This window comes from Parasteatoda tepidariorum, chromosome 2 (genome assembly GCF_043381705.1).
Source record: "Parasteatoda tepidariorum isolate YZ-2023 chromosome 2, CAS_Ptep_4.0, whole genome shotgun sequence".
NCBI lineage: Eukaryota > Metazoa > Arthropoda > Arachnida > Araneae > Theridiidae > Parasteatoda > Parasteatoda tepidariorum.
In genome coordinates this window covers 1,755,166-1,767,586 of record NC_092205.1, presented here as the reverse complement: position 1 = coordinate 1,767,586, position 12,421 = coordinate 1,755,166, and the positions used below count along the sequence as shown (strand labels likewise).

The following is a 12,421-nucleotide window of genomic DNA, read 5'->3' as shown; positions in this document are numbered from 1 at the left end:
CTTCTCTTTTTACAATTATAAAGTTTTGTGGCTCAATACATGACATAATTGGGATCTCCCTTTCCCCCTATAACTATTGAAAATGGTAAGTTATTAAGGTACTGAACTACAGAAAAGCTAAACCTAAACTGTCTTTTACAGAAATTTCATTATCACCCCCCCCCACACACACACACATACTAACAAAAGAATTTTTAGTATAATAAGGAACTTCACAAGTCCTAACAACACAAGTTAAATACACAGCTGAAACATAAAAATAAATGAATTAAAAAATTTTACAAATTAAAAGTTTGAGTTAATTCATGTTGACAATAACTTGGGTTTTCCTGATAGCATATCACATCTTCATATGAATTTTTCTTCTTTCAATTATAATGAGGTAATTATATCATAGAATAAATGCATTAAAATTTTATCAAGTTAAACATAAAAGAAGAATTTCTGAAGATTTTATTTTACTATAACTTGAAAAGTAACATTATAAAAAGTTTTAAAAAACATCAAAATTTTAACATCTGTGTTATACTATTAAAGACAAAATTTAGACCTCAGTACCTAATAGCAGCAATAGCTTGAATATATGTTCTAACTGTAGAAGTATTTGTGTTTTGTGCAAGTTCCTCCAATAAAACATCAATCAGCTTGTTAAAGAGATTCTGATTACAGCTCATCACAAGATAACCTAACAGAATCAACATAAGATCATTATTGGAATAAAAAGCTGAGTAATTACTAAAAGTCATTAAATATTTTTACAATTAAATAACAATAAATTAAACTATAAAATAAAAAGGCATTGAATAAGAATGAAGTTTCTCAATATATTTGTGCATTGGGTATCATATAAACATCAGAAGGCATAATAAATATTTAACAAATAGCCATTTCAAATAATTGTTTATAAATATGTTTCACTAAAATACATGGATCATTGCATACCAATAGCTGTAATTGATCGTTTTCGCACAGCCAATCTAGGACTCGCCAGTTGCGGCAATAATGCTTCTTGAATCGATAAATGAAAAGATATAAGCAAAGCTGAAATATAAATGATGAATTAAAAATCTTTTAAACTTTATCAATAAAAATTCTTAGTTTTTATAAATATTAAATATATACCTCCAAATCTACTTAATAAATCACTCAGAATATCTAAAGCTTCTAATTGCACTGAAATGTCTTCTTGCTGTAAAATATTGCATATTCAAATAAATTTTAGTCAAATTAATTAATAAAACATTGTAAATTAGACAGAAGTAATCATTTTAAGTGCAAAAGAAAATTAGAGATAGGTATTAAATTAGATTAGAGATAGAGAAAGATTTAAGTTCAGAAAAAAAGTTGATTAACTAAATGTGTAAATTAATAATCAATTGATATGAATGAATTGTTCTCACTAACTTTAAATAAAATGAGGGTAATTCGATATAAATACTGAAACAGATTCTGCTAACAGTGGAGTAATATAATTTATTGGTAGAAGAATTCACAAAAACAGAACGATGTAAAATGAGAGAGTTGAGTTACAAAGGCAGCACTTCTGTATACTGCTCTTTGGGAGATTAAAATGAATCATTCTGATATAAAAATGAGTTATCAAATGAGTGTTTATTTCTTAAAAAGTAGCATTCATAATATCTTCGGATGAGGGAAAAAAACTACTTCGGAAGAAATCAAGAATTGTAATTTTAATTACAATTACAACAAGTTCCAAATCAAATAACCACAGGAATTGAATAAAAAATATTACAAAATCAAATATTCATGAAATGAAATGTTTAAAGAGCTGAACATTAAAGCTTATAGTCGCTCGTTTGAAATTCAATATTGAATTCGCAATATTTGAATTATTTAATTCAATTTGAATTAATAAGTAAGGTGTTAAAGTATTAGGGGCAATATTCCTCTTATTCATTAGATTTCAATCAATATCAATTTTATTGTCTACTAAATAAGCAAATTTTTTCTGTTACATTCTATATGTCACACCTTTTAGAAAGAGATTTAATCCTCAGTTAAAGCTTTGAAAAATTTTCACAATTTTTGAGAATTTGCTTAATATTAGTTAAATCTAAAATTTTTAATTTTTTTTTTTAAAAAATTATTAAAACGCTACACAGCCCAAATGCCATAATACACAGCTATCAAGAAGTGAATTTGTGAATGCAACCAAGCTGGTCTCCTAATATATCTAATGATAAACCCATTGAGCGATAGCTTCTTTTCTTTCCTTTTTAATTTTTAGGCTTCGACATTTCTGCATATTAAAAGAAAAAAAAGCATTTTCTATGTTACTTAATGGGAAGAATACATAACAGGGAAATTTTATTAAAATTTTATCCAGAGACTCAGTGTTTAGATAATTATTATGAATATAGCTGATTAAGGTCCGGCTATACAATTTTTTACATTAATGTAAACAAGATATGTACCTTTGCAATTGCATTACTTAATCTTCCAGTAATTTTCTTGCAGATGGTTGCCACTAAATTAGTAGATGTAGGTGAAAGTTCACTTATCACTGTTTTAAGACCTGAAACAGTAAAAAATTAACTTATAATTAGAAATGAGACTCAGATAAAGAATAGAAAATCCTCACGAGAATCCATTGTAAAAATAAATTTATTATAATACAGTCATCATTAATGCAGTATGTAGAAGAGAATAATTATTATTTGACATGACACTAATTAATAAGATAAAAATAATTGCATTGTAACACATAAAAAATTCATGTAAAATATTAAAGATCATAATCTCCATGTAAAATAAGAAGAAATTTTTTTTATTGCACATAACGAAACAAGTACTTATTTTTTTTCAGTGATAATGTTGCAAAAGTTAAAAACATTTATATACTTCTAAACTGAGTACATAAATACTAGATTTCTTTTATTCAATATTTCGTAATTTATAACAAGAATAAACTGCAATATGACATTGTTCGCCAATACTAAAATTTTAGAGGTAGTTGAAATATCATCATTGACTTTTGGCTGCTACATATTCATCTTAATTATGGGTGTAATAAAATGATAATTGTCTCAGAAAAATAAAATCATTTAAGAAAAACTTATTTATTAATTATAGAAAATGGCCATAATTCAAAAATATAAACATAATAAAGAAAAGAAATCCCTTAAAGGGATCAAGATAAAACATTCTCTTACATCGATGTTTAGTTAGTATGAATGTCAGTTGAGATTGATAATAAATGGTTGGCACCAGCAAGCCCAAAAGGGCACTCCCAGTAGCCACAAATTTGAAATTGAAAGAGAATGAATTTGTTCCCAATGGACTACTAGGAGAACGGGAAAGAGATCCAAGGTTAGAGCGTGTGAATTAATGAGTCTGCATTAGTATTGAAATACAAAGATTAGCCATTACATTGATCGATAAGAAAGGAATAAAATAATTTATGTTCGCTTTTAATAAAAATTAACTAATTAATTTAAATATAATTAGGTCAATAATTATTAAAAAAATAAGTTTAAGTAATTAAAGAAATTTTAAAAGCTAGGAAATATGTAATGCCAATTGTGGCATCACAATGACTCAGAAAATTATTTTTTTTTAAAAAAGGAAAAAATATCTTTCAGAATTAAAATTATAAGCATAAGCACTGCAGCCTCTACAGTTTTAACTCTAATTAGATGTGATTCTCCTGCAAAAACATTTGTCTTCAGGATTTTTCTCTTCAATACCACTAATTTTGGTGAATATTTTCACTGTGTGGCAATTTTTGTCTTTTAGCTGCATGTAAGCAACTGCTTCCTTGCATAATAATTTTTCTTTATTTTGATTTGTAGTTTTGTTTTTCTTCTATCCTTTTCCTCTTCATGTGCCTTACGCTATTCTTGGACAGTATTCTGTCAACATGATTTTCAAAGAAAAACAAATACATGGCTGTAAAAATTTCTATGAACAAAAAAAATGCGGACCTTTAAAATAAAGGAGGTAGCTAAGTTAAACAGAATGAAAATCTCCATGCTAAAATGTAGAAAAGTTAATTTTTACATTTGCTACATACATTTGTTACTACATACGATGATTTATTACTTGTTGCATTTTTTACTACATACGACGTTTTGTTCATGTTACTACATGTGAAATCTTGGCCCCAGATACAATCTTGGATCAAGAGAAAAAACCCACCTCTAAGTAACTGCCAATATTATGCGTGTTACAACAATCGTGTGTGAACATATGGGCAGTCTGATTTTTTATTGTGGAATCAACTTTTCTTTCGAGTAAAAAAGATAAAGCCAATTTTCCTTTTATATTTTTTAAAAAAGTATTAAAAAAATTTACAAAAATAAACATGATAATTGTATTTAAAAATGCTGAATTTTTGGTAAATGCGGAATATTTTAAAAGAAAAATAAATGTTTTAAATAAAAATCAGAACTTTCTAGGGAGAAAAACAAAGAAAAAAAGGGAAAAGCGGAAATCTGCAAATGGCAGAAAAGTCTCAACCCTGTATAATAATCCAATGATTAAAATAATAAAACACATTAGTAACTAAATTATAATTAAGGAATCAGAAACAAAAAGCACATTATAATAGTAGCTTACCTATACTAGATATATCCCTTAGCTGTTCCTTATCAGAGACCATATTATTGCAGAGAGTTTCCACAATTGTTTCAACTTGATATTCTTTGACTTTATTAACTAATGGTCCAAGACTATAAAAGAAAAAAATAATTAAACAATTTAAATATATTCAAATGTCATATATATTTTATGATGAACTTTATGATGTCATTATGAACTTTTCCACGTCAAAAATGGAAGGCATTAAGCAGAAAATTAAATAAATTATAAGAGTTAAATGAACATAAACAGATTTTAATATTGTGTAGTTGCAGGGTTTCCACAGAAAAAAATAAGCAAAATAGTTGCTTTTAGTAGCCTAAAGCCCGAAAATAGTTGCCAAAAACTATGACAATAGTTGTGTAAATAAGAACAATTTTTTTTCAATAATATGACTAAAAATTTATTTAATGACTTAATTGTGGTATACCATGATCCATTTAGTCAAGTAGGTGGCAAATATGATAATTTTTATATAAATGTTAGTATTCTAGCACTGAATTTTTACATACAATTTTTTTGTATATTTGTAGACGATGTAATACTTTTCATTACTAGAATTCATTCAAAAAATACTTTTTCACTAAAAATAAACATTCTTTTTCTAAAATTTTTTCTCTTTTATCAATAATTGATTTAACAACTATAAATATAATATTATGTAAAGTGATTATTCAAATTCGAAATTCATGCATCCCTATATTGTATTCAAAATTGGGTTTTTCAAAATCATGCAGAATTTTGTAGCAATAACAGTAGAAAAGGTGATCAAGAAACAAAATAGACTTAGATTGGAATCTGTGCAAACTGAGTGCATTAAAAAGTGATGACTCAAATTTGCATTTCAAAATTTTTTATTTTTTAAGAAAAAAAAATCATTGTGTTCAGAAACTCTCGCGGACTGCAGGTTGTCAACCAAATTTATGCTAAAAATATAGCTAGGAGTACAGAAAAGTCTCCTTTTCCTGAAAATAGTTGCTATTTTTAGACAAAAAGTTGCCACAGTCACCTCAGGCCGAAAATAGCTGCAAATACTGGCATTTTAGTCGCCCGTGGCATCCCTGTAGTTGCCCACTGTATAAAAAATTTAAAAGAAATTACTTTTGTTTTGACTTTTTCTTTTTATTTATCATCAAAGTCCAAACTTTATAGTTACAATTAACCTATTGACTAACTAATACTTTTCTACCGAATTATTATACCATTGGATAGATCCATTTTATCAACGGAATAGAATATGTTATGCCATCTATTGACAGAAAGGAAAAAACACTAAGGAAAAGCTACAACTGCTCAGCCCATCTCACAGCTGGCAATGCAATAACAGACTTGAAACCTTTGACCAGCTGTATAAGCCAATAGCAATTAATTAATAGCCTAATATACTACAGTAAACAACACAGGGATGAGATTGGTCAAAAGGCAAAAGAGCTGAATTTCCACGTGTGTAAATTTTACATGCATGCAATCGTTTAATAAAATATTCCAGACAATTTAAGATAATAAATAACTATGTGTTGACATAAAATTGTGTACTAATTTATTAATATATGAATGATTACATCAATACTTAATATTTTGTAAAAAGTAAAACTACCAATTAAAAAATAAAGTTAGAAATTATATTTTTCTTCAGTTCACACAACGGAGACAATTATTACTTGAGAAACTGCCTGGTTTAGCAAATTAAAACTACTGAAAACGTACATTAACATTCCCTTTCTTTTAATAAATACTGTTACGTGATTTATAGCACATATATCAGTAACATGACTTTTTTAATTACAGTACGACCTCGAAAATCCAGAAATCTCTAAAATGCACTCTTACGTCCAGTTCTTCAGAAAAAAATTTTAAAAAATAAATTTTAAAAAAAATCTTAAAATAAAAATTTAAATGTAAGAGTGCAAAACCCCAACTTTTCTCCAACAATGAAGCAATAGATGAAGAGGTAGGGGTGGGGGGTGAATGAAAGTGCATAGCTGATAAGGAAATTCCAGTCATTCTTATCAGCTCTATATAGATAACAAAGAATATAGAGGGGAATCCCCTCTACATTCTTTGATAGATAATGCATGCAGGAGGAGAAATTCTTCTACCACCTTGTTTTTCCCCCTTGTGAAGAAAGCAAGGTTGGCAAGTGGTTAAAACCACTGGTAGAAACCGGTTAAAGCTGGCATGGCAGAAACTGGCAGAAATTCAGAAAATTACATAAAAGTAAGTACTGAGATTGACATACAATGTATAATTCATAGAAAAAACAATTAAATGTTAAACAAAGAACAATTTATATACAAAATTATCACCATTCAAAATCAAATATTACATTGTCTGCACTCTGCAGTAATCTATAACAAAAGCAAAGTTTTGATGCAGTTTCTATACCTAAACAATTTCTCAATTTGCTATGCACAAACGAGAAATTTGTGAAGATTCTCTCAAGTCCAGCAGAACTAGCAGGCATTGCCATCAAGGAACAAGCAAGATTTGTGAAACTTTCATCTATTGCATATTTTTTAAAACTGGACCACCATGTAGCAGTCTAACCAATTATATTGCCTCTTACAAACAGCAAAGACTAAAACTGTTACTGTTATAATTGTTGAATTGTTGTCATGCAAATTATGTCTTGAAAAGAAAAAAAAGTATTTGAAAATAGTTCTATTCCGTTATGTTAAGAGTTAAATGATAATAATTATTGAATTTCAGAGTGTAATGTAATGAACTANATTTATATTTATTATTACATTACTTTATTTTTTATTTCATATAAATATTTGATATACTGCACTCTTTAAATTGAATATAAACAAAATATATATTTACTACAAACAATGAATTAAAAAGTTTGTTACAGTTACATGGAGTTACATTTTTCAGTTTACTTAAACAAAATGTCATTAAGCAATTACTAGAACTAGTATAGACGTTTTTTGAGTTTATGCCAGTTTTTACCCGTTATAACCAGTTTCTGGCACTGGCATGGCAAAAACCAGTTTCTGCCAGCAAAAAGCCAACCCTGGAAGGAAGAAAACTGGTTCTTTCTTAACTTTGAAGCGTAGGAGGCGGGGACAAGTTCTCTCATCCCCCAACAAAAAAAGGATTAGTATTAGCAGGTACAGTCTAGTCTAGAAGCATCTGTTTCAGTTATAAGTTGAAATTCAGCCAACATTTTAAAAGCCTAAATTTTAAGTTTTAATTGCCAATATTATGTTATCTAAACGATCGATTAGGGGAAAAAATGACAAAAGATTGATTTTTAATGTCTCTTATTTATTATTTAAAGTGATATCCGCACACTATTATTTAAAGTGAAGTCTACACATGTGAAATCGGCCTGGCGAATTCGAAAATTCGATATTTCTATCAACTTAAGTAAGGTATCTAAAATCCGGAAATCTGGACTTTCCAAACCCGCCAGCAGTCCGGATTTTCCAGGTTGCACTGTATTTAGAAAGAAAAAAAACTTTCACAATTGCAATCACTATATTCATATTATAATCTAATCTAGCTAGAGCCCTATGAAACATCAATAACTGTGAAGTAGAATCATATAGTAACTCCTTAACATACAAAAATTTCTAATTTAGTTTGAAAAATAACATGATAATCAGCAACTGTTTAGATAATTATATTTCATCTGATAAGAATTTTGCATTTTATGGCATAAATAACAGCAACATTTTCTAAATTTTGGAATTGAGTTAGTTAACTCTTTTTACATTAAAAAAAAGAATAACTTTTTAAGTGATTGCTTTTGTTTGCTATATCTTTTATTAATTTTCGTTTAATTTTCGATTGCTACAAATGCTTCATGTTTTGCAAAACAAGCAAAAATCCCTTAACAAGGTCAAATTGCTTGTAATGCAACTTGTGAATGAGGGGTGCTCCAGTTTGTAAAAGTTTTATATATTCTTGTAGTAATAGCAAAACTGACACCAACAGATTGGTGATTAATTTAGTCATTAGCCCATCCTCAAATATCCTTTGACAAATCCTACTTCTTTCTTTCACATTCTTCTGTGTCACTTTCTTCTTTGCATGCACAGAATGCAAGTTTTGAATACATTCTCTTCCAGTTTCACTGATGTTGTAATGCCTATATATACTAATAATCATCGATAGAAAAACAGTCAACTTTATAGTAACTAATTCAAGAAAAAAAATTAACTTCGCAAAAGAAACGTGATGATTGATTTTAATATCGCGTGAATACAAATAGTGATCTTGGATAATAATCTATAGTGAATCGAGTGAAATCACGTAAATACAAATCACGTAAATACAAATCATGATTCATAATTTTCAGATGGCGTAAATACGAATCACGATGCGTAATTTATAGATCACGTACATAAGAATCACGATGCATCATTTTTAGATCACGGGAATGTAATCCCAATTTTTAAATCATACATAAATATGAAAATCGATGTTTGATATTACAGGGTTGCCACAGAAAAAAATGAACAAAATAGTTGCTTTTAGTAGCCTAAAACGTGAAAATAGTAGCCAAAAACTATGAAAAATAGTTGCCTAAATAAGAGCACAAAATTTTCAATAATATTACTAAAATTATACTAAATGACTTAATTGTCATATACCATGATCCATTTAGGCAATTTGGTAGCAAATAGCATAATTTTTATATAAAACGTTAGAGTTCTAGCACTAAATTTTTCCATAAAAGAATAGTATATTTGCAGAAAATTAAATACTTTTAATTACTAGAATTCATTCAAAAAAATACTTTTTCATTAAAAAAAAAAAAATTTCAAAAAATTTTTCGCTTTTATCAACAATTAATTTAGCAAATACAGTCAATTCGCTATAACTCGAAATACGATAACTCGAATATTACCATAACTCGATTTTTTTATAAGGTCCCGACCCTTTTATCTTCAATTTCATGTTAATTATTCTCGATTACTCGAATTTTACTCCCTTTAACTCAATTTTTTTGGGATCTTTTGAAGCAGGAAAAAAAACCTAGGAGCTGATATCTTGCCCCTTCCTTTGCAACACACACACAATGTCTTTCGCACTCTTCATGGAGAAGCTAAAGCTGTCCCTCTTGAAGTATGTGAACAGTGGTTAAATGAAACGTTACCAAATTTACTTCAAGGATACAGTTAAAATGATGTTTTCAATATTGATGAAATGGGTTTATTTTTTAAATGTCTTCCAAATAAGACTATGATGTTTAAGGATGAAAACTGCTCAGGGGGTAAAATGAGCAAGGAACGTTTGACTGTCCTAGTTGAAAGAAATGCGTCTGGGACAGAGAAATTGCCCATACTTGTTATCGGAAAATACCGAAATCCCCGATGTTTCAAGAATGTAAAAATGTATCCTTTGGATTACAAGAAGTCTAACAAAAAGTTGTGGATGACATCAGTTTTATTTGAAGACTATGTAAGAAAATTGGATCGGAAATTCTTCGCTAAAAAAAAAAAGGTGATACTCTTTATGGATAAATGCACAGCGCATAGTGATCTACCTAATTTGAAGGCAGTAAACTTGCAGTTTCTCCCGCCAAGCACAACAGCAAAGTTGCAGCCGATTGACCAGGGTATTATAAAGTGCTTCAAACAGTCTTATCGTAAATGGCTTGTCAGAAAAATGATCTTAAAGATTGTAAGCATTTAGAAGATTTGTAATTAATAAGCATTAATTAAATAATCCGAATCTGAAAGTCCAAAACCGAAACTAACGGTAAGTCGAACTTCCGATATGTCGAAGTTTTTCGTCAGTCCTATCAGATTCGAGTTATCGCGAATTCACTGTATATATATAGATACATAAATAGTGTGATAAGTCATAACTCAAATTCAAAATCCATGCGTCGTAATATCGTATTAAAAATGTTTTCTTTTTTAAAAACTCATGCAGAATTTCGTAGCAATAACCGTTGAAAAAGCGATTAAAACACAAAATAGACTTACAATGAAATCTGTGCATATTAAGGGCATTAAAAAGCGAGGACTCAAAAGTGCAATTTAAAATTTTCAATTTATTTTAGTTTTTAAGAGAAAGAAATTCATTGTGTTCAGAAACTCCGCAGACCGCAGACTGTCAACCCAATTTATGCTTTAAAAAAAACATCTCTAAGAGCACATAAAAGTCTCCCAATAGTTTCCTTTTCCTGAAAATAGTTGCTTTTTTTAGCCTTTTCGAGCAGAAAAAGTTGCCATAGTCGCCTCAGGCCAAAAATAGTTGCAAAATAGTCGCCTGTGGCAACCCTGATATTATAACCGCATGAACAAATCACGACATTGGATTTTAAACTTGAATGAATACGAATCGCTACATATTGGTTTTTAAAAATGAATTAATATAAATCGCGATGTTGGATTTTTAAATCTCACAAATACGAATCGCAAAGTTTAAGAAGATACAAGCTATCTGGTGGACGGGTAAAAGTTGAAAATCGGAAATAAATATAATTATTTTTTTTAAAGGCTGAATTTTCTGAAAAAGTGGAATATTTATTTTAAAAAAAAAAAAGAAAAAAAACCGAAACTTCTAGAGAATTAGAGTTTTTGATAAAAAGGCTGAAATTGCAGAGATAAAAGCGAAAAAGGCGGAAATCCGATAAAAAGATTGAAAATCTCATTCCTGATAACAGAAAAAACATTAAGTTACTACAAATATAGTCGATGTAATTGAAAATAATTTTGTAATGAAAGCAAGCCTATAGATCACTACAACGCTGCTGACAAATAAGCAATGTGCCAGTGATGTCAAGATAATAAAGAAAAGTCATGCTTAATATTTTATTACATGCAAAATGTAAAACACTGAACTGTCATAAAAGTTCAGGTTAATATATTTTGAAATTACCATAATAAAAAAATATCTATGCAAAAATAAGAGTATCAAAAATCTTATTCTCTATAAGTTTCCACATCTGAAACAAAAAATTTAAATGCAAAATAAACCATTTTAATAAATTCTTTAAGACTTTGCACGTCTGTCTAGTCAAATTATTTAACACGAACAGTGTATCCCAACCTTTTTTAATTACTCTGTAGAGTTCGCTAGATCAGACCTGCGGATCGGAATACCGGACCTGCGACCTCTCATCCTGATATTCTTTCTGCTGTCAGAAATTAACTGCAACTGACTGCAGGATACTGATGTCGTAATTATTCATTGCACATTTTCCCCAGTATATATATGTATCTGTAAAACCACAAAACTACTACTACTCTGTTATACACTATTTTGAATTTTAATTTATTTTTAAGTTAGTCACGCAGCTTTTGTGACTATTTTTATCTTCTGATTGTTTTGATGTTGTCTTTGGTTCCGTAAAAATGTGAGAATGTTATGCCTCGTTCCCACATAATGGTGACCCGGTGAATTACTACGGTTGACCGAAGAAAGATAGTAGCAACATATAGAATACAGTGGTTTCCAGTCATTGGATAATTTTATCTACTAAACTAGTGTGTTAAAACAACTTTCATGGATATTTCAAATTTTAAAGTAAGTGAGATTTTGGTTTCTTTCTTGACCGATTGTGATGACTTATGTGAAGTTTGGAGTTGGTCATTCTCCTGTTAGCCTCTTTTGATTAAGTAAAGTATTTTAACCAGTGTTTTCACTACAGCGCGAGAACGCGAGAATCTCTCATATTTTTTTCTTTTCTCACATTAAAAAATGATTACCGCGAGAAATTCGCGCATTCTATAAATAAATGTCAAAATTCGCGAATTTCTCACACTTTGGAAAAAGCTTCGAATTACGCCATTTAGAATAAAATCCGTTTCACTTTTCTTCCTGGATCTTTCATTATTTTCAACATCTGCCCCGTTAT

The 12,421-nt window shown here is 29.0% G+C and overlaps 1 protein-coding gene across 3 annotated transcripts in view; it reads right to left on the bottom strand.

Moving 5' to 3' along the window:
* LOC107454557 (Cullin-associated and neddylation-dissociated 1) overlaps window positions 1-12,421 on the bottom strand; it is a 100,211-nt gene that overhangs the window by 75,061 nt on the left and 12,729 nt on the right. For all 3 annotated transcript variants that reach the window (XM_016071789.3, XM_071177053.1, XM_071177052.1), the window contains 5 exons: window positions 4,579-4,691; window positions 2,436-2,536; window positions 1,123-1,189; window positions 943-1,041; window positions 559-685 (listed from right to left, as the gene is read on the bottom strand). In XM_016071789.3, the coding sequence (XP_015927275.1) occupies window positions 559-685; window positions 943-1,041; window positions 1,123-1,189; window positions 2,436-2,536; window positions 4,579-4,691 (507 nt within the window). The remainder of the gene's footprint in view (window positions 1-558; window positions 686-942; window positions 1,042-1,122; window positions 1,190-2,435; window positions 2,537-4,578; window positions 4,692-12,421) is intronic.